Here is a 19,410-nt window from a genome sequence, read left to right on the forward strand (position 1 = left end):
TGACTCGGGTGCTTCGAGCCGCGGGGATTACCGTCTTCTCGGCAGCAGCGGTACTCTCCAGCGCATCCATTCCCTTTTCCCCTTCTAGCCTTATACTGCTCCTAGTTCTTATCTTTGACCGGGGTTGAGTCACACAGGATTTCTTTCAGTTCTTTCCAACAACACCGGTTTACAATATGGGCAACAAAGGGGGCAGGTTCATTCAGGTGGAAACAAAAATTCTCAGGGTTAACTCCTTTTCTATAAACCTCCCACTACTCTTCTGATTTGAACCTTACCCACTTATTCTCTAATTCCCCTAACTCTAATATGATTCTTGTTAATCCTCGCTCTAGCTTGTAGCAGCTGGAGCAAATCCCAGTAGGTGGCTTTCCTTTGCGGCAATGGACCCACCACCGTTCTTGGCAAGTTTTACAAACAAAGCACACAAAAGGATAACAATCACAATGTATTTCTTTACACACTACTCTATAACCATCAGTCAAGGGGTAAGTGTATCCTTTCTGTTCCCCTTCTTGATCTATCTGGATAACCCACACTGAGTCCATTAGTTTTTCTTCAAGGTGACCTTCAGGTTTCCGGGTTGGCTCGTTACTCTCCAATGGTCAGCTGTAGTGATCGGCCCTTTAACTCGACTCGTGTGGGTCCATCTCTTCTCGGTGGTCTGAGTTGCTGTCTCTGTGGTGAGTAAAACAACGAAGGGGCCTTCCCAACGAGGTGTTAAAGAATTTTCTTTCCACGATTTAATGAGTACTCTATCTCCAGGCTTAATCTTATGTATTGTTAAGTCTAACGGAGGTCTTTGAGTCAACAGCTCCTTTTCCCTTAATTCTCTCCTTCTGTTTATAATTTGCACTTATGTAGGTATTGATCTGAGAATCTTTCAAAGGGTGATCTACAGGGGCCTCCATGTCATAGGGCATTCTGAATAGCATCTCAAAAGGGGATATCCCCACATCAGTTTGGAGTTGAGTGTGGATATTTTTCCTCATTCATCCGCTCCACTCTCCTAGAACTTTGCGGGTGCTATGGAGTATGGTACTTCCACTGGGTCCCCAGGGCGGTGAGAACATCTTTTGCTATTTTTGAAGTAAAGTGAGGGCCCCTATCAGAATCTAGGATCTCTATCATCCCGTATTTAGGTATGATTTGTTCCAGAAGTATCTTAACTACTGCATGAGATGTTGTTCTGATGGTGGGGAATGCTTCTACATAGTGTGTTAAGTGATCTATTAATACTAACAAGTACTTGTATCTTCCTATTTTGGGTAGTTCAGTAAAGTCTACTTGTATATGAGAGAAAGGTCTTTGTGCTAACTCTCTCCTACCCATTGGTCTCTCTCTCTCTTTGTTGTTGCTTGTTTACTTTTTGACAGGTCAGGCAGCGTTGGGTTACCTGTTTAGCTAGATTATGGATCCCTATACGCATGTATTTGATGGCAAACTGATCGACTAAGGCCTGGGTGCCCCAATGGGTTTTATCATGTATAGCTTGCAGGATTCTCATGGCTACTCCTTTCGGGAGTACTTCATCAATGGAAGCAATATTTGATTGAACGTTTTCAGTTCTGAGTGTTCCAATATAAGCTACAGATAAAAGGAAAACCGGAAAACCTTTTTTTTTTTTTTTTTTTCTCCTTAGGGGCTAATTACTGCGGTTTTTAGGGAATCCCTTCCCTTTTCTTTGTTTTGTCTCCTTTTGTCTATCAGATTGTAACCTGCGTCTGTTGGTCACACTAGGGGAGCACAGTGAGGCTGCCTAACAGGGCAGGATGCATACATATACTTTCATTCGTCCACATTCACTTAACTTTATTTTTCACTTACTCTCACACACAACAAAACAATCACAACAACAAGGTACCTTTTATTTTTCAACACACTTATTACACTTTTAGGTGTTCCTGGCCAGTCCCAGTGTTCTCGGATACCCCTCAATCCAGCTGTGTTGTTCCTAACCCCAAATTCTCTCAGGCTTATCCTTAAACCGGCAAAATTTTTACTTAATCCTGGGTGCTCTTGAATATTAATATCTCAACCCAGCAAACTTAATTCTGGGTGATCTTGGAATGTTAATCCCTCAGCCCAGCAGGTTTAATCCTGGATGTTCTTGGGTATTCTTATCCCTCAATCCAGCAGAATTTTTAGGGGCCCCTCCTACACATTTTACCTTTTATTTTTCCCCAATAGATTATGCCAAGAAAACCCTCTTTTTACCTTTTATTTTTTTTTTCCCTAATTAATTACCTTTTATTTCCCCCCCCCCCCCCCACTAAGGGGTCCCATTCTTTCTCTGAGACCCAGTCCCGGTTTCCCCGGGGGGGTTCTCTCACCCTTTTTATCACTCGCTTCGTCTCTTTACTGGCCGCTTTTCTCACGAAAAAGACGGAAACGCAGCATGGGAGACTACCGCTCTCGCTTAGCAGGTCTGGGGTAACCAGCCCGCCTCTCATTCACACACATTCATCCTCCCTTTATCCGCCCCGTCCCACATAAATTTACAAACTCCTAAGGGTTCAATCCAAACTACTGGGGAGGAAAGAAAAGGAGAAAAAAAAAATTGCCTTAGTTCTTCCTTTTAATGCTAAGGCTGTGCCACTCCTTTATCCTTTCTCAATCTTCTCCAAACACGACTCAGGTTTCAGGGACTAGGTGGCTTTTCCTACAGGTTAAATTTACTATTTCACACTTTGCTTGTTCAGCCCCTGGGTTATAGTATCTTGGCAATTCAGGGGTACATGCACGACACGTGGATCTCTGTCTATATGAAATACAATATCACTTCCTCTGACACTTCAAGCATCAGAGCAGAACCCAAGCTGTGTGCCAGTCTGGTTTCTAGCAAAAGGTTGTCAATCCACACACGAAGCAGGGGATTACCCCTTCCAGACCCCACCTCAAGGGGTTCCTAAGCGCCCGTTCAACTGGTGGTTGTTGCCAGTCAAAGGCTAGATAGCAACTTGTTGAACTTTGGTATATCCCTCCCAAGAATACTCTGTCTCTCTCTCTGTCCTCCCACTCTATGACTACCCAGTCCCCTGATGGATGAAGAGACTGACTTGGTTCAAGGTGACACCACCTGTGGAGAGCCTATCTGGGAGGCTGGGCTCCCTTGGCCCGGGCTTGGAGTTCTGCAGCCACTGTGGGCAGATCGCCTCTCACTTGTAACAAGAACCAAACAGCAAACCCCGTAATGCAAAGGATCTCCCAGTGACAGCTTTTAACACTAAAGGGCAGTGCTATCGCACAACAAACACTTAACTCTTAGCCCAGCCGGGTTCGCTGGCTACTTTTGCAAGCCCTTTACTAACCAGCAATGCTTGTAAGCGGTGCTTGCAACTCCCAGCTTGTACCACGCTCCCACTATCTAGCTGCGCTATCAGCTAGCGGCGTTCAAAGCAGCTCCCAAACTGCGGCTTGTGCCCGCGCGCCCGCTGCGCTACCAGCTAGGCCGCGCCTAAAGCACCTTTGCAAGCCCCGACTTAAGCCCCGCGCCGCGCTCCCCCCGCTCGCCAGGGACAGCCCGTGCCGCGCATGCGCACTACCCCCTCTTGCAAGTAGTGCGGCTGAGAGCTGCCCCGCGCATGCGCACCACCCGCTCTATCAGGTAGTGTGGGCTGAGCTGCCCCGCGCATGCGCTCTCCAGCACCGCCGCGCCGCGTCTCTGTATCTTAGTAACGCCGCAGCGCGCTTCACCGTTTCACTCACACATACGCACACACGCACACAAGCACGCACGTCCAGACGTAACAGACACACCACACTGAAACTTTCACACACTACACTGCAATCGGGACACAACACACAACACAATGAAATCGCGATTTCTCCCTCCCCGAGCCGCGCTATCAGCTGGGGAGGTCCTCCCGCCTTTTCCTAGTCTGGCTTTTAGTTACCCGCTGGTTATTCCCCTGGAGCTCAACATTCAACTCATCCCCCTCCGAGTCATCTTGTACCTAGTCATCTTGTACCGGGGCAGAGGGCTCAGGATGTTGTGGTGAATGTGGAGGTAGGGGTGGGTAAAGGTTCCGGGGAGGAGAACGGGGGGGGGGGGAGGTGGTGGTGGAGGGGTGGAATCGGGTAGGTCTGTATCCTCTTTCAATCTTTTCTTGTTTTCCCTAGTACTAAGTGCAAACAACTTAGTGTGAGTTTCCCCCACTATCTAGAGGGAGGCGTACTCACTTTTCTCTGAGTTCAAGGGTTCTTTAGAATTCACATAAATATTTAAAGCCTGACATATCCAATCCTCAAATGAGCCAAACACTGGCCAGTACAAATGGTCTCCTCTTATTTGTTTCCCTCCCCAAACCTCTATGCAGTAGTGCACCATTTTCACCTTGTCCTTTCCTTTCCTGGAGGGGAAGGCATCCCAATTTTTAATCATTAGTCCTAATGGGCTATCTGGAGGAATTTGGGGAAGCTTTACAGGGGTTCCCCCACCCATGGGACCAGAGGGCTTGCTTTTCCTCTGTCCCATCTTCCGGAGTGCCTTCTTACACACACCTCTACGCTTCCCTCAATTCGTGGCCCAGCCCGTCGCCGGGTGTGGGAAACGCACTACTATGAGGTCCACACTCACGTCGTCTCACAGAGACGTCTCACTCATCACACTCCAGGATCCCAACCCCAACCGAGCGGCCCCCGTTCCCTTTAAACGGGGCAACCTCAGTAGCCCCGAAGGACCACTGAAAGGTACTTACACAGTCCTGTGTCTTCGCCCAGGACTTCGTGCACAAAGATTAAGGGGTTGCCGGCTATTCTTTGCTTGCCACCAGATTTGGGTTCGTCGGTAAGGGTCTCAGAGGGAAGACTCCTGAGCAGGGCCCGCTGCCAAGGCAGCAAGGGTGCCCCCCCGTGAGGAGCTTCCAACAGATAGCCCTTATCCGAGTCACGGCACCAGATTGTTATAAATTGAGGCGAATAATTTGTTCAGCCTTTCAAGAGTCAATCAGAAATTTATTGATTACAGCAAGTAATGGCAAGCAAACAGCGCTGGGTGCAGCCGGGGAGTGCCCGCTCCGCAAACGGCTCACCCTGTTTCCCCCTTCCCACAGTCTTTTTATACTCTTTTTCTTCCATGTCCGCAGTGTCTCTGGGTGTACTCTGCGCTTGCGCCCTCTGTTGCTAGGGGGTCTTCTTCTACTCTCTGGTGGTCTTTTGAGGAAGGCTCTTCTCTTCTTCTTCGGTGAAAGTCCACGGCCCTGTAATGGTCTTTTCCATATAAGGTTATATGTTATATGCGCCTAAGTTCTAGTTACACAATCAGCTTAACTAATCAACATACTAGCTAGTTTCTGTCTTGTGGTTTTCTGTTATCTACACAAGGCTTTTCTTTTGGTTTTCTGTTATCTACACAAGGCTTCTCCTTTCTGTCTTGATGAACAAAGAGTCCTTTCTAACTTACCACACTAATCACTCCCTCCACATGAAACACTTTCATTGCAGTGCTAGCTGCCAATTCATGCAGGGCTACGGTGATGAGGGACTTACGGAGAGATGGGACACCTAAAACTGAGGGTGCACACACTTACTTAGGTTTCTCTAAGTAGGTGCTATGATGAGCTACTAGAAGCTTCACCAAATTTAGCTAAAAACCACACCTCAGGATGCCTTGATGCCTACATCATACGTCTAATGAAACCCCTTGGGAATAGGACTGTGCTCCACGACGTATATCACCATCACTGTCTCTGAAGAAGCACTGAAAACCTACATAGGATTTCAGCCTTGGGGGATTAGAATCTTTGCTGTATCCTGTCGCCCAGCCGAGAAGGTGGACACTGGCCACTAGATGACACTGTGACGCACACCCCTAAGCCCATCGGCGCCGCTGATGTGCCGGAAAAGCAGCGGCGTCACCACCTCCTCCGTGCAACATCACTACTTTCACACATGCTAATTAAACACGGAAGAGCAGCTGCTTGGTAATTCAATACATAGCGCCACACAAGCATCAAGCACAAGTATTCTGGAAGGGGCTAAATGGTCATCTTCATGTTGGTGTTAATTAGAGAGCAATGTCTCGTTAACAGAAATGATGTTTCCTCTGACACTGGACACCTTGTACAGATTTGGACTCTATTTAGTCCTGGTGTTCTAAAAATAACACCATGACTAAACCTCTCTGCTCAGAACTTGGGGTTTGTGGCCCGTTTACATCTTTTGGAGACATGCCTCCAATCAGAGTGCTACCCTAATACATTTTCACAAGCTGGAAAGTTTTGGTGCCCTAGAGCCTGCCTTGTTATGATAAATTTCTCTGGGCCCTCTGTAATGAAATGCTGGCCATTGCTGGTTGTTTCTGGGAATATAGATTGAAGGACAAGATGACCTAGTCCTGCTTCTTGGAACTCAGAGGAGGACGGGGGCCAAGCATGCTGTTGCAGATTTGAAAGCAGTTTCCTTGCTTTATGGTAAGCAGGACTGAAAACTTTGCTAAAGAAAGTCAAAGACAGACTTCTCTTTCTCACGCATTGGTTTCTCAAAACCGAGTCATATGAGTTGTCAGTGCAGGGTTTTTAAGTGAATGAAGAAATGCCCTGTGTCACTTCAGCCAAGCCAGTTTGAGCACTCAGAGTGACTCAGGTGCAGCTGCTTGTTCTGTGTGTATGCACTGAGCTCCCAGGATATGCTACCATTACCCCCTCCCACAGGCATTATGCTAGCTCTGGTACCTCTGTCCACACCTGAAACAGGTGGGTGACAGGTGTAATGCTGTCATTGCAGTACTGCTCATGAGCTGTGATCTTATGACCGCATAAGACGTCTTGTATTTGGGCTTCTTATTCTTTTGGGTTTGGGTTACTTTGGGTAGGTCTATTTAGTTATTTACTTCTTTGGTTTTCTGATGTGCCCTGACTGCCGTCCAAGTCATCTCTCCAACAGATCCAAAACCAGCTGAGTAAGTGCTTGTGCTGCTATAAAGAAGCTTCAGAAGGAGGAAAAGGAAAAAAAAAGATCTGTGTATCCTTGATGTACATTCTCTGTGCTCCCTCTTCTGCCAAAGCCTGCTTACCAAGATAAGAAGGTGGCAGGTAGATAACCTCCTTTTCTTTCCAGGTGCTTGAACACATCTGCTTCTGTTCTGGCTTGCAGACACACAATGAATATGAGTTTTATTCCCAGTTTTACTAAAGGAGAGTGAGAGCATACTATCCCTGTATACAATAGCATATGGTGCTCACTGGCTTTGCTGGCTGCCTCTTGCACTAACAGTTTCTCTGCTGCAAAATGAGTCCAAATGACTATTTGCAGGTACCTACAGAGCAGGTGTGGAGGGTTCCTGAGCACTGTTCCAGCATTCTGATACCAGTTGAGTGGTACTGCCAATCATCTTGCTAATTTGTTTGAGGTCTAACCTGCAAAGATCCTGCCTTGAGCTGAAGGCTACAATAAAAGGGAGAGAGTGTTGAGTATTTACATGGGCAACTGAAGACCAAAAACACCTGGTTTTAGAAACACATTTTCAAATTATCAATTTTCAAACTATTTCTTAGCTGAAAAATTTAAAACTTGTAAAGTGAGAATAGAAAACTGTTTGGCTTCTGACATTCAGAGGAAAATATGTGAGGAGATATGCCTTAGGCAAGACCTAGTTTACTGCTAGAAGGCATGTCTGGATAAAACCCCAAAAGCTGGATTCCTACACTGGATAAGATCTGTTTGTCAGTGGTGCCCCAGACATAGCTAAGTTGCATTTGGAACTCAAATTTTCTCTAGTTTCATTGCAGGAAAAAGGGGAAAATGAGGGATGACTGGGAAAGGGTAAGCAAAAATCACTAGTCATGCATCCCTAAAAACAGCTAAGAATATTACAGCAAATTATTTCAGTATAGGTGCCTGCTGCAGAAGCAGACAGAGCCACCTGGCACACACAGCAATTTTGTGCATTTCAAGTAAGAGTACTCTTTTCTCTCCAGGTTAACTGTATTGAGTTTCTAATTTTTTTTTTTTTTTTTTAAGTGCTACTACACTGTCAGATACATGCTTGTCTGAGCCATGCAGGCTAAATTTTCTAGGGACAAGAAGAAGAGAATGATGAGATATAACCCATTTTACTGCAGGATTGCTACTTAGCAGCCATGGCCAAGACAAGACCCATATAAACCTGGGTTTTGTATCCCACAATGCCAGCTTTCAGCTATCACTTTATAGTAGTCTTTTTTACAGCGGAAATTACATGTCCTCATATGTTTGAAAACTCCTGGTGTACACAGAGATTCCCCTTATTCCAACAAGTGCTAGTAGTCTCTTTGACACTGTGGGAGTTTCAACCTGCTTTCAGTTTCTCAGCACTGTGCTTGCAAAGCAGACACAAGCCATGCAGACAAAAGCTTCCCCAGGCATTGCCATGCTGCACTTAACCTGGATAACCCTGGAGTTGATGAGATTTTGCAGTGAGTTCTAGAGCGCCCCTTTGCTCACAAGGGTCCTCATGGAAAAGGAGTCTCCCATGGAGGCTCCTTGCAACCTCCTCAAGTCTGAGGCCAATTTTGGAGACTGGCATTGTATCACCTCATCATAGCATCTCATACATCATAAGATTCAGCAAGTGAGTTCTGAAGTCTGGGCATAAGGTACCAATCTTGAATTGTACTGAAATGGAGGTGTATGGATCCAAAGATAACCACCAAGTTTTACAAAGAGTAGCTTTTCTCCTGTATGTCAGTATCCAGTGCTTATAAAAATAAGCATAGAGCTGCATTCAAAAAGGTCGAAGAGAATCACTCAATGATTTGAATTCCCTTTGAATAAGGGAATTCTTTATGAATAAGTGTAGGTGTTGACTTGAAAGAGGGGATAGGAAGAAAAGAGCCAAAAAAAACAGAGGGTAATGAAAACTTGGCTCATAGCGTAAACCAGTATTACAGCATGCATCTGAGAAATACATGCAGAAAACACATCTGAGCAGCAGAGGAGTTTTTATGGTGATAAGCAGATAATTTTTTAATTGCTTCCTCCTGTTCACAGAAAAGAGGCTTTGTAAGTACACAGGATACATCCCTGATATCTCCTCTTTGTGGGAACAGTGCTTGGGATGCTGTGTTTCTGATTCATTCACACAGACTGGAGTCAAAATGGCAACATTTGTGGTTATCAAGTAGAGGATTATTGTTTTGTTCATTGCTAACCTCCAAAGGAACAGAAAAAGTAATTTCAAGAAAGGATAAATTCTTTTTTTCTTTGTCCTCTTCTAGAGCTGGAATCTTGAGAATTTTTAAAAGCCATTTCTATTTCTGACTGTGCTGTGACTTTAGGTCCTGTAAGAACAGTGTGCCTACTGAAGTCATGCCATTACAAGGGTATGTAGTCAGTTTGGAGTATTTTTGTAAGAGGACAGATGATTTGATAAATTTTCAGTGTTTGTTTTGGCTCAAATTCTTCATAAAGGTTTGGTCAGAAAAGACAGAGAGAAGGAGTTAGCTGGGGCATTTATCAACATCTGGTATCTTAACCAGCATCAAAAACTGACTGCGGAGAAGATGAAAGCTCTCAGTAGTGAAGGACTGATCTGGGGTAACCTCTGAATGAAGACTCCAAAATGGAGGAGATCAACAAGGCAATTCCTCATTTTGCTGAAGTCCAGATACACTTGCTGATAGAAGGAAAAGAACAGCAGTATACTAGAATTCTGTGCCTGCACACATATGTCTGGCTGTGTACAAGTACCCATCAGCTTAATCTCCTAACGCCACCTGTCCAACTCGCAAAAGGACTCTGGTATTGTACAAAATCTGTTACAGAGGGCTTGGGAGTGGCAGTGATTTCAGGGTATGTGCAGGTGAATATTGGGATGCCACTGATGCCATGATGATTTTTTGCCTTTTCTTTTATATACCTTTCATGTATCCTCAGTGCTCTTTATATGCATACTTGTAATTCCTTAAATCTGATAACTTAACATAGTCCTGGTTTTCTGTTAGGCCAGAAAACCAAACATCCTAGAGGCCTTGCAATTGGAGATAAAAACCCTTTATCCCTTAACCACATCTGGCTCTCAATTTTAAGACCAAAAAAAGGCACCACCACAGCTCAGGAAAGAAGACAGATGTTAAATTTATTCTTGGACTTTATGTCTGAAGAAATTAAACGGCTTTTGCAACTGCTGGTTGCCAGTAAATTATGGATATAGCAGTGTAGCATTTCCATTGCACATCCTAGTGATGTCCAGCATTCAAAAGAAGTACTTCTAATAAAAGTTTAAACTGATAATGAGAATTTTATAGTATATTTAGTTGTGCTTAGCAAAGTATAGCTCTAAGGTCAAGTACAGTTTCCATGCAAGGGAAAAAAATCTGCTAAAATTTCAAGTCCACTCTTGTCCAGTGAGATGCTTGTATTCCACTGAAAAATCTCCAAATGGGACTCACTAAGCAAAGATGTCTGGTGCTCCTAATTCCTACAGTTTCACTTGTGCAGTTCCAGTGCTTTGGACACTTCAAGGTGGATTGTGAGACACCATAAGCAGGCCTGGGAACATGAAAGAATTCAGTTCATAAGAGCTATTTATGTAGAAATACCACTTCCTACCTAGAATCCAGCCATAAGAATCCCAAGGTCCCTTGTGTTTTCTGGACCGTTATTGTCCAGAAAACCAGGCATCCTTGGCACAGAAAGTAAAACAGAACGTAAGAGAAATCAAGTAATTTGGGGCTTTCTTCATAAATTAGAAAGCAGCAAGACTGTATTTCTCTTAAAAGCTTTATTTACATATGCTGAACACAGCCAGTAAGCAACTCTGTATCATGTTGAACCATTACTGAGGAAAAGGAGGCAGAAAACCAGCAGAAAATAAAGTGTAGTGGAAGGCCTTGGCATGCACCAGTGTACACATTTGATATTTGAGTATGTATGCATCACAGTTCCATATGCATCTACTGATGAGCAAACAACCAATATATGTGAGTTTTGTACCATTGTAGTGTTTTTAGTTCCAAGTGTGAGCCTGAACCACCAAACCTGCAAGGAGCTACTGTGGCATGTAGTGGATTGCCTAGCCTTGGTAATGACATGTTCAAGCAAAGTAAAGCGTTCCTCAAACTGATGAAGCCTGTTAGAAATAGCACTGAAACAAGTTAAAAACACAGACTCAGGGAGCTTTCAGTAGTTTATAAAAGAGTGAAAAATTCTGAGGGCATTAATGACAATTATGGGTCTCCTAATGTAACAGTTTTAACACTCAGGAGTTCTGCTCTAGGATGTTACTGTTCAATTCAAAGTTCAGTGACCACTGTTCAGTGGTTGAACTTCTCCTGGTCTATTCCAGACAACCTTTTTACAATGGCAGAAAAAGGAACTGCAAAGGAACACAAACATTTCTTCCCCATTTCAGAGGATTTTATGACTTTCAGACACAAATTTTATCATAGTATTATTATATGTTGGGAAAATTCATCAGTTTTTCTGTTTATCACTGTGCCTTATCCAATGGCCTAATTAGCTGTGAGAACTGGGTCTCTAATCCCTTGTCTGTCTCTGACCTTGAGTGACTTTCGGTAAAAAAAATGTTATTTCTCAGCTTGCTTTTATCCATTGGGAAGATACTAATGTTGAAGTTTTTCCTTGTGGCTTTAGAGGAAGTATCACCTATAAATTCTTCTGGTGAATGGGAGAGAAAGAGTAAGAAACCCAATTATAGCAGGCTCCTTCCTTAGAAGCAGAAAGATTCATCCACATCAAAACTTTATAAACCTAATTAAAATTCTTTCTCATTCTGCCTGTGGAATAACAGCATGTGGGTTTGATAAACAGTATTGTTCAAAACCAGGACAGTATAGGTTATTAATTATCACGATAATGCTAAGAAAATATTTTCTACTGGTGGCCATGACCTTGTAAAAGACATTCAAATTCCTCTTTGCACATACAGATAGAGTTGCCACATCCTAATCACTGAGAGCCTAGTTATCTTATATTTGCAGTATTTGCTGTATTTGCAGAAGAGACAATCAGCAAAATTCCCACTGAAGGATATATCACAGGTGCTGTATATAATGCTACACGTGCAGGCATATTCTAACATAATTTCAAGAACCAAGACTTTCCTCTATACTGTGTCTTTGGGTATAGATACAGGCCTTAAGGCAAGAAAACAGGAAATAATAACAGGATTACAGTTTTAATTCTGGACTTCAAGTCTACAAAGATGGAGAATGGGCCACAGAAGAGGCACTATGTGCACTCAAGGGATATCCATCTAAGTAACACTTAACAGAGGAAAGTTTATTGAACTGATTCTTAACTGAAGTGCAGAGAAACAAAATTATTAGATCAAGGGCTTCCAAGATTAAGCACAGAATCTTCCAGGTCCCACTGAAATACCTGGCATGCATGGGGAGAAGCTCTTGTGGGAGGTCGCTCTTTTGTAACAGGATAAAGCCTAGCACAGCCAATACAGCATTGTTGTGCTCAGAGAGAGGAAAGTTATCTTCAGGAGGAGTCACAGTCTCTCACAGAAATTAAATATCTCTATCCAGCCAAGTTACTAGCTTGCAAACTAGCTTGCTCTTCTAGGAATTGAAAGGGAGCAACTGGTGGTCTGTATTTTGCATCAGGGTGAAACAATTGCCATTTGCATTTAAAATTGTTGGTGACAAAATAAAGTAGTAAAATACGTCTTACTCTCATTGCTCCAGTCTGTGCACTGTTGCAGTGAAATGCTGGCAGGATAGGCAAAGCTTTGTCACCAGAACTAAACTGGTGACAAACACTCCGAGACATGGTTTCATAGTTTGGTAGTGAGTATTATGACAGCTGCAAGGTGCTCCTCAGATTCTTGTCATCTGTGGTCTACTTCTTGAAACCTTTTTGCATGGTCATTGACTGTCTGCCTGCTTTCATAAGCAATGAAGTCATTGGCTCCCATCAAAATGGTTCTCAAAATTATCTCCATTTTCCCCTACAGCTTATCCAATTCACAGGTATTGCTTGCTGCCACTGAAAATGCCCACAACACACTGGAATTTTAGACTTTTAGATCCAGTTTATCGTCTCAGTAGGCACTGCTTATGAAACTGCATGCAGCTAAAGGAAAGCTGGAAGTGAACCAGGTGGTCAGAAACCAGGAACACCTTTGTACCAGGAACAAAGAATGCACATGCATGTAAGGTGTCAAGCAGAGGCTGTAAAATGCAATTGGCATGGGAGTGAGGTGGTGCCAGGAATGAGGTTGGCATTTCCTCCTTTCAACGCCTTCTGGTTCACTTTTGCCTTTCCCAGCACCTTGATACTTAAGCTGCATTGGTGTGGACCCTCATGGCCTTTGAAACAGACTGAGAAGATATTTCATGAACATAAATGCTTAAGAATTGTTGGGCTGAGGCAGACATAAGGGAGTTGTGGTGTAAGCCAGTAGAGAAGATAGAGGTGTTGGATTGGCAAAGGGAAAACATTAAGGAATGCCATTAAGCACAGTAGATGGAAAACTTGGAGAAAATGAATGCAGGTAGGAGAAGGTAAAAAAGATACATTGCATCCATGCTGTTAGCATGGATGGAATCTAGGGAAAGGCCAGGAAGTCACAGTAAGAAAGGCAAAAACAAAATGCATGATATATGTGCCCTGTGCATCTGAACCAGGCAAGAAACATGGCCCTGTTGCAGGTCTTTCACTTGTTTCAAGACTGGTGTCCTTCCATGAAGTGGCAGGAAACCAACAACAGGATGAAAAGTCCTCGTGGTGTGGATAGACTAACACACTTGTCTGGAGTATAGGGCCTTGAAGGGAAGCCATGTGAGAAGTGGCTGAGGTCCTTTGATCTGTTCATCGTGGACGAGACTGAGGGGAGACCTCACTGCCCTCTACAACTTCCTCATGAGGGGAAGAGGAGGGGTAGACACTGATCTCCTTATCTATGATGACCATTGACAAGAGCCGAAGGCACAGCATAAAGTTTTGTCAGAGGAGGTTTAGGCTGGACTTTAAAGAGAGGTTCTTCACCCAGAGAGTGGTTGGGCACTGGAACAGGCTCTCCAGGGAAGTGACCACAGCACCAAGCCCGAGAGAGTTCAAGAAGCATTGGAAAATGCTCTCAGGCACATGGTGTCATTCATGGGGCTGGTCCTATGCAGGGCCAGGAGTTTGACTTCACGACCTTTGTGACTCTCTTCCAAGTCAAGCAATTCTGTGATTCTGTGAGAGGGACAACAGATGGCACACCGTGGGCATCCTCTTTACAGAGTTGGAGTTTAACTGAAGAACAATTCTGGCTGTCCTCTGCAGGCCTGACACAGGCAGAACCCGAAAAAAAAAAAATTCCACGAAGACTCCAGCCCTGTGCCTGGAGTAGCTGCTCCCCAAATCTGAAAGAATGAGTAACGCCATCAGTGACGGAACGCCGCCTCAGGGCATGCGCCCAGCTGTTCTCTGCCGCTCTTTCTCCGCTCCTTTTACATTAAAAAAGCTGATTAATGCGTGTCCTTCGGGTCAGGACGGTGCTGGGTTCCGTTACCTCCACCGATTCCTTGCCCCGGGCGGGGCCCGCCCTGGCCCGGCAGCCCGCGCGGGAGGGCCGCCGTCCTGCCGGGGAATTTCCTCTTCCTCCAGCAGCGCGGCCGGGGCGGGAGGAGGAGGAGGAGGAGGAGGAGGAGGAGGAGGAGGAGGAGGAAGAAGAAGAAGAAGAAGAGGAAGAGGAAGAGGAAGAGGAAGAGGAAGAGGAAGAGGCAGGGGCTGGGGCCGGGGCCGGGAAGGCTCCAGCGCGGTCGCCGCTGTCGCTGGTGCGGCAGGGGCGGAGCGGCGCGGGAGGCGGGGCCAGCGGGGCCCGGAGTCACCGTGTCACGGCGCCCGGGAAGCCGTTGCCACCGGATCCGCCCCCCGCAGGGCGAGCGACGAGGCAGAAGGAGGAGGAGGAGGGAGGCCGGCTCCTCGCTGCCTCTTGTGTTTTCGCCCCCTTCCCGGCCCAGCCCCGGCCCCTGTCCTCTCGCACCGGGGCGGCGTTGGGGGGCGAGGTCGCAGCGGCGCCCGAGCTGCCCGCGGGAGCCCCGGGACGGGCCTGGGCCGCCGTCTCTGGACTAGGATGTCCCGACATGAAGGTGAGCGGCGCGGGGCGCCGAGGGCGCTCCCGGCGGCGGCGGTGGGGCCCGGCCCGGCGGCCTTGGGGGCCGATCATCATCATGGCGCCGCCGAGAGCGGGGCCCGGGGCCCAGCGGCGGAAGGAAGGAGAGGCCCGGGCGGGCGGGCCGCGCTCTGCAGTGTCATAGCGGGGGAGGCCGGTACGGCCCGTTCGCCGCGCGGCCTCCGCCGGGCGGGGCCGGGGCCGCAGGTATGGCCGACGGGGGAGCCGAGCCGCCCCGCTCCTCCGCCCGAAGGACGGGCGGAGCGAGGTGCGGCGCCCCCGGCCGGTCCGGCCGCCGTGGGTGGGCGGTGGCGCGGAGCGGCCCTGCCGACGTGTCGGCCGCCGCGGCGGTGCGTCCCGCCGGGCTCCGCGCCCCAGGCTCCCCCTGGGTGCTGAGGAAGCGGGGTCCGGGGCAGCACTGTGCGGGCAGCCTGCCTCTGGCCCTGAAGAGGGGTGGCTTGTGTTCTGGCGGCCCCAGGATCTGCCCGTTTTCCTTCGGTTTTGCCTTGCGGCCGAGGAGGCCGGTGCTGGTAAAGTAGCGGCTTGTTTTGAGGCCGCTGGAGAAACGTGTTCTCTGAGTGCTGCTTGTCTCTGGTCCCGCTGTGTTTACCGCTGTGCAGGAGTTCAGTGGGTAGTTAGTCCGAAGGAGCAGGGTAGAGGAAGAGATGGAAGCTAAGAAAGGAATTTCTGCAGGAAGAAGATGGGAGTATGAAACCAGGAGAGAAATTTGCTCAGTTTTTTTCGTGCTTGTTTACCAGTGGGTAAAGCATTTGAACTAGTATTTTATAAAACCAGGGTTTGTCATCTGAAAAGGTAACTTTCTGCATTGTTAATTCAGTATTATCTCTATTTGCTCTTATCTAATTTATCATTTCTCTGTTTCATCTAATCTTAAAACATTTTGACAGAAACATAGGAAAATTCGGTATTTGTGGCTCATACTGCTGGCTTCTAGTTAGTAGCTTGATTTTAGGCAATGTGGTATACGTGATGGATTTTTGGTGTGTGTTGCAGTATTTTGCAGACTTTTTGTTTGTGCAAATACATGTGCATCTCTATCAAAGAATTGTCTTCCCTGAATCTATTAACTTTTTTTTGTCGTTTACTTGTTAAAATTAAAGCTTAGTAAGACTGCTCTTTTTTCTCCCCTTCCTCCCCCTGCCTTCATGTTTTCCCAGTAGGGTGAAGATGGATTTTTTTAATGGTTAAACATGCAGTTTTTTACTGAAATGAAAGGATCACAAAGTTGCTCTTGGTGGTGGTGTAGTAGGATTATGCAATCTTAAAGTATCTGCTGTCATGCATGTACCAAAATACTCTATTTAATGTACAGTAGTGGAATACAGGCTTTTCTAACTTGAACAGGTTAAAATTATGCAAGTTTTATTATAGTGATAAGTGATATCATACGTTGTTCTTTAGTGATTTTCAGTGACAAGTGCATAGACTATTATAAGAAGTGGTGATATGTGTTAAAAAGACATTCCAGCCCTGTCTTTTTGTTAAAATAGAATTTGAAAGTAGGTTTTCTTGTGTGTTTCTTATGGAAACCATAGCATGAATTTTCCTTTCAGTTCTTAGATGTTTGTAGCAGGGAAAATTCTATTTCCTGTCTTTGATATTTGTTGGTATTTTTAAAAGGAGTGACTGTTAATGAAATTGGGCTTAATATTCTCTTTCCAAAGCTGATTCATTTAGACACACCTACTTAGAAAAAGAGATAATTGCCTAATTAATTACCTAATTGGTAAGTGAGTGTGAGTTTTGGTAGTTTTGGATCCTGGACGTAGACTTTTCAGGTATGTGACTGAACAAACAATGCATTCCTGAAACCACGAGAACACTGTGAGATTACAGATGACATCTACCACTTGTATTCTTGTGATTTTTTTTAAAAGCTAGTCTGTCTCTTAATTTCTCAATTATTCTTCTCTTCACTTCAGATACGTTCTTTTAGGCAACTTTAATTATAGGGATAGAATAACACATATTAGAATGGGAGGGATGGTTTTCCAGCTTTATGGAGAAGAGGTTTGGGGGTTGATTTTGTTAGAACTCTGGAAATCCGTAGAAACTATATACTCAAAAAGAAAAGTAATTCTTCCTTCAGAACTGTGCAAGGTTATTCACAGCTGACCGTTTTTGATCCGTTATGACTATGTTTGGGGATGGCTGTGTTGGAAGAGTATGGTATAGAGAAAAAGCAAGCTTTAATCATATTTATGTTAATTTTTTTTCTGTGTATTTTCTTTAAAATGGTCTGTAAACAAAGTTACAAACAAGATTTATTGATATTTCTTGACAGAATCGGGATGCTGTACCAGTTTTATGGTGGAAAAGTATGTATCTGGATGTGTAAATGCTGGAGAAGTTAGAATTCGAAAGGCTTGGGACTCGGAGTAGTCTGTAAAGGATTTGATGGAGATTTACTTTCCATTGGGCTTTCTTGACTGCTTCTTTGGGGTAATAAATTGTACAAAACAATGGTTTGGGGTATTTTGGTTAGTTGACTTTGTTGCTGTTTTTTTAAAAGTGAGATGTTGTTATCCTTCACAGAAGGTTTCACCACAGCCTTCCTTTTCACTGCGCTTTCATTTCACACATGAGGTCCAGACTCCTGTTTCTCCCAAATCCAGGAAAATGGACACCAACTAGAATTTGAATTAGTGTTGCTTTTTTTAATGTGTTTATTCAATGTTCAAGAGACTTCCTTGGTAATGCTGTCAAGAGTTAAGTACATATCTCTCAGTATTGCTAGGCTTTTCTAATTTTTAAAAAACATTTTTGTTCTGTGATTTGGTGTTAAGAGGCTAGCCTTTGGTTTTGTAGAATGCAACATGAGGTCATTCCCTGGTCTTGGTATTCATGTTGTTCCCTTTATTAGGATCAATATGCTGTGTTTCTCTGGGTTAGCCCCTCTGTGGAGGAATATGTGGTGGTGTAATATTTGACAGCCTACAAGGAACAGGTAGGTAATTTTTTTTTTTGTTACGCTCCAGAAAGTTTATGAGAAGGTATTTTGCGTATTACAGGTTATGTCTTTTTGTGAACATGTGGCAATGATTCTCTTATTTGGCAATAGATACCACCCAGGACAGCAGAAAAATCAAGAATTGCAACTTCTAGGAATATCATTACAAGACGATTTTTGCAACTTGTTTTGTGGAACTAGGTCGCAACAGCATTAACTGGCCTGGGTTCAAATTCCCTCCAGCTGGGATCTCCAGAGGGCTCCCCATTCCATATCACCTGCATCACTTAGTTCTCCATCTCTCATGCTCTGTGCCTCACTCCCAGACCCAGTACCATCCTTTTCTGCTTGTTCTCACTAAAGGAGGTAGTCTTTAAGCTTCAAAGAGCTGTCAGCAATGCAGGTGCTGGGTTTTTTTGCAGGTCCCCATTTGTCAGTATTTCTTACAAATCAGTAAAGGTCTGTAGGTAATCTAGTCCCACTTGAAGTAAATTGTGAATGGATGTTGGTAACACAGTAGGAGGGGAGAGCAGTGGCTGTCAGGATCATATGACCTTTCCAAATGTTCTTCTCTGGCTTTAAGATCCTTTTTGCGGAGTGAGCCAGTGCTTCTGTGCTCCTTTTCTTTGTGTGTATATATAAATGTGTTGCATAGAGATACTGAAATCAAGTGCTTATTTGTAGTGGAAAAGTAAATAAGTAATTTTTTAAAAAGAAATGTGTGTAACTTCATCTTTGAAATTAATGAAATCATAGTTAGAGTTGAATATATACCAACCACTTGAAAACCATTAGTATAAGGGTAGTGTTAGATCCAGTCCTCTAGTTGTGCAGTAAAAAAACTGGGAGTCTGAGTTGGTGATATTTTCTACAATGTCCCAATACAAAACATATAACTTAATCTGAAACAAACTTTTTGAAAACATAACTAGCAAGAGTAATTTCTGCTCTTTGTAATGATGCAATAGCTGTGTCATACTTGAGCTGCAGAAGGGTACTACAAACTCCAGTGCTCAGCCAGTTGATGCATAACTTAATACTTCATATGGTGTCAGTTATAAAGGTGCCACACAAAATGCAGAATTAATATATTTTTGCATGTAAAACTTCTAATTCACTTAACAAGACTACATCTTTTTCATACGAAGTACTCAAGGTTCATTGGTTAAGTGTGGCATGTAGTAACAAAATGTGCCTCTGTGACACCAGTTACAACTTGCTGCCTTCCAGTGCTTACTTTGCTTGCATCTTTTCCAAACAAGGAGTTTGCTGTATTTCACAATATAGAGTAAGCATAAATTCCTTGATATATTGCTGCCACTGAGACCTCTTTTGTAGAATGTAAGTCCAGATTAAGTTGTATATATAATATAAAATGGTGAGGTTT

General features: G+C 44.6%; 1 protein-coding gene and 1 long non-coding RNA gene across 2 annotated transcripts in view; both read left to right on the forward strand.

Moving 5' to 3' along the window:
- Positions 1-4,140: 4,140 nt before the first annotated feature.
- On the forward strand, positions 4,141-10,218 carry LOC128781649 (uncharacterized). The gene is made up of 4 exons (XR_008428443.1): positions 4,141-4,692; positions 6,314-6,413; positions 9,198-9,302; positions 9,391-10,218. It is a non-coding gene; the product is annotated as an uncharacterized LOC128781649 (long non-coding RNA).
- Positions 10,219-14,393: 4,175 nt separating this feature from the next.
- LOC128781648 (E3 ubiquitin-protein ligase KCMF1-like) overlaps positions 14,394-19,410 on the forward strand; it is a 43,902-nt gene continuing 38,885 nt past the window's right edge. Inside the window, 2 exon segments of the mRNA XM_053931383.1 lie at positions 14,394-14,748; positions 14,751-15,029. Coding sequence (XP_053787358.1) covers positions 14,409-14,748; positions 14,751-15,029 — 619 coding nt within the window. The 5' untranslated portion in view covers positions 14,394-14,408.

The sequence above is a fragment of the Vidua chalybeata genome, chromosome Z, assembly GCF_026979565.1.
Source record: "Vidua chalybeata isolate OUT-0048 chromosome Z, bVidCha1 merged haplotype, whole genome shotgun sequence".
NCBI lineage: Eukaryota > Metazoa > Chordata > Aves > Passeriformes > Viduidae > Vidua > Vidua chalybeata.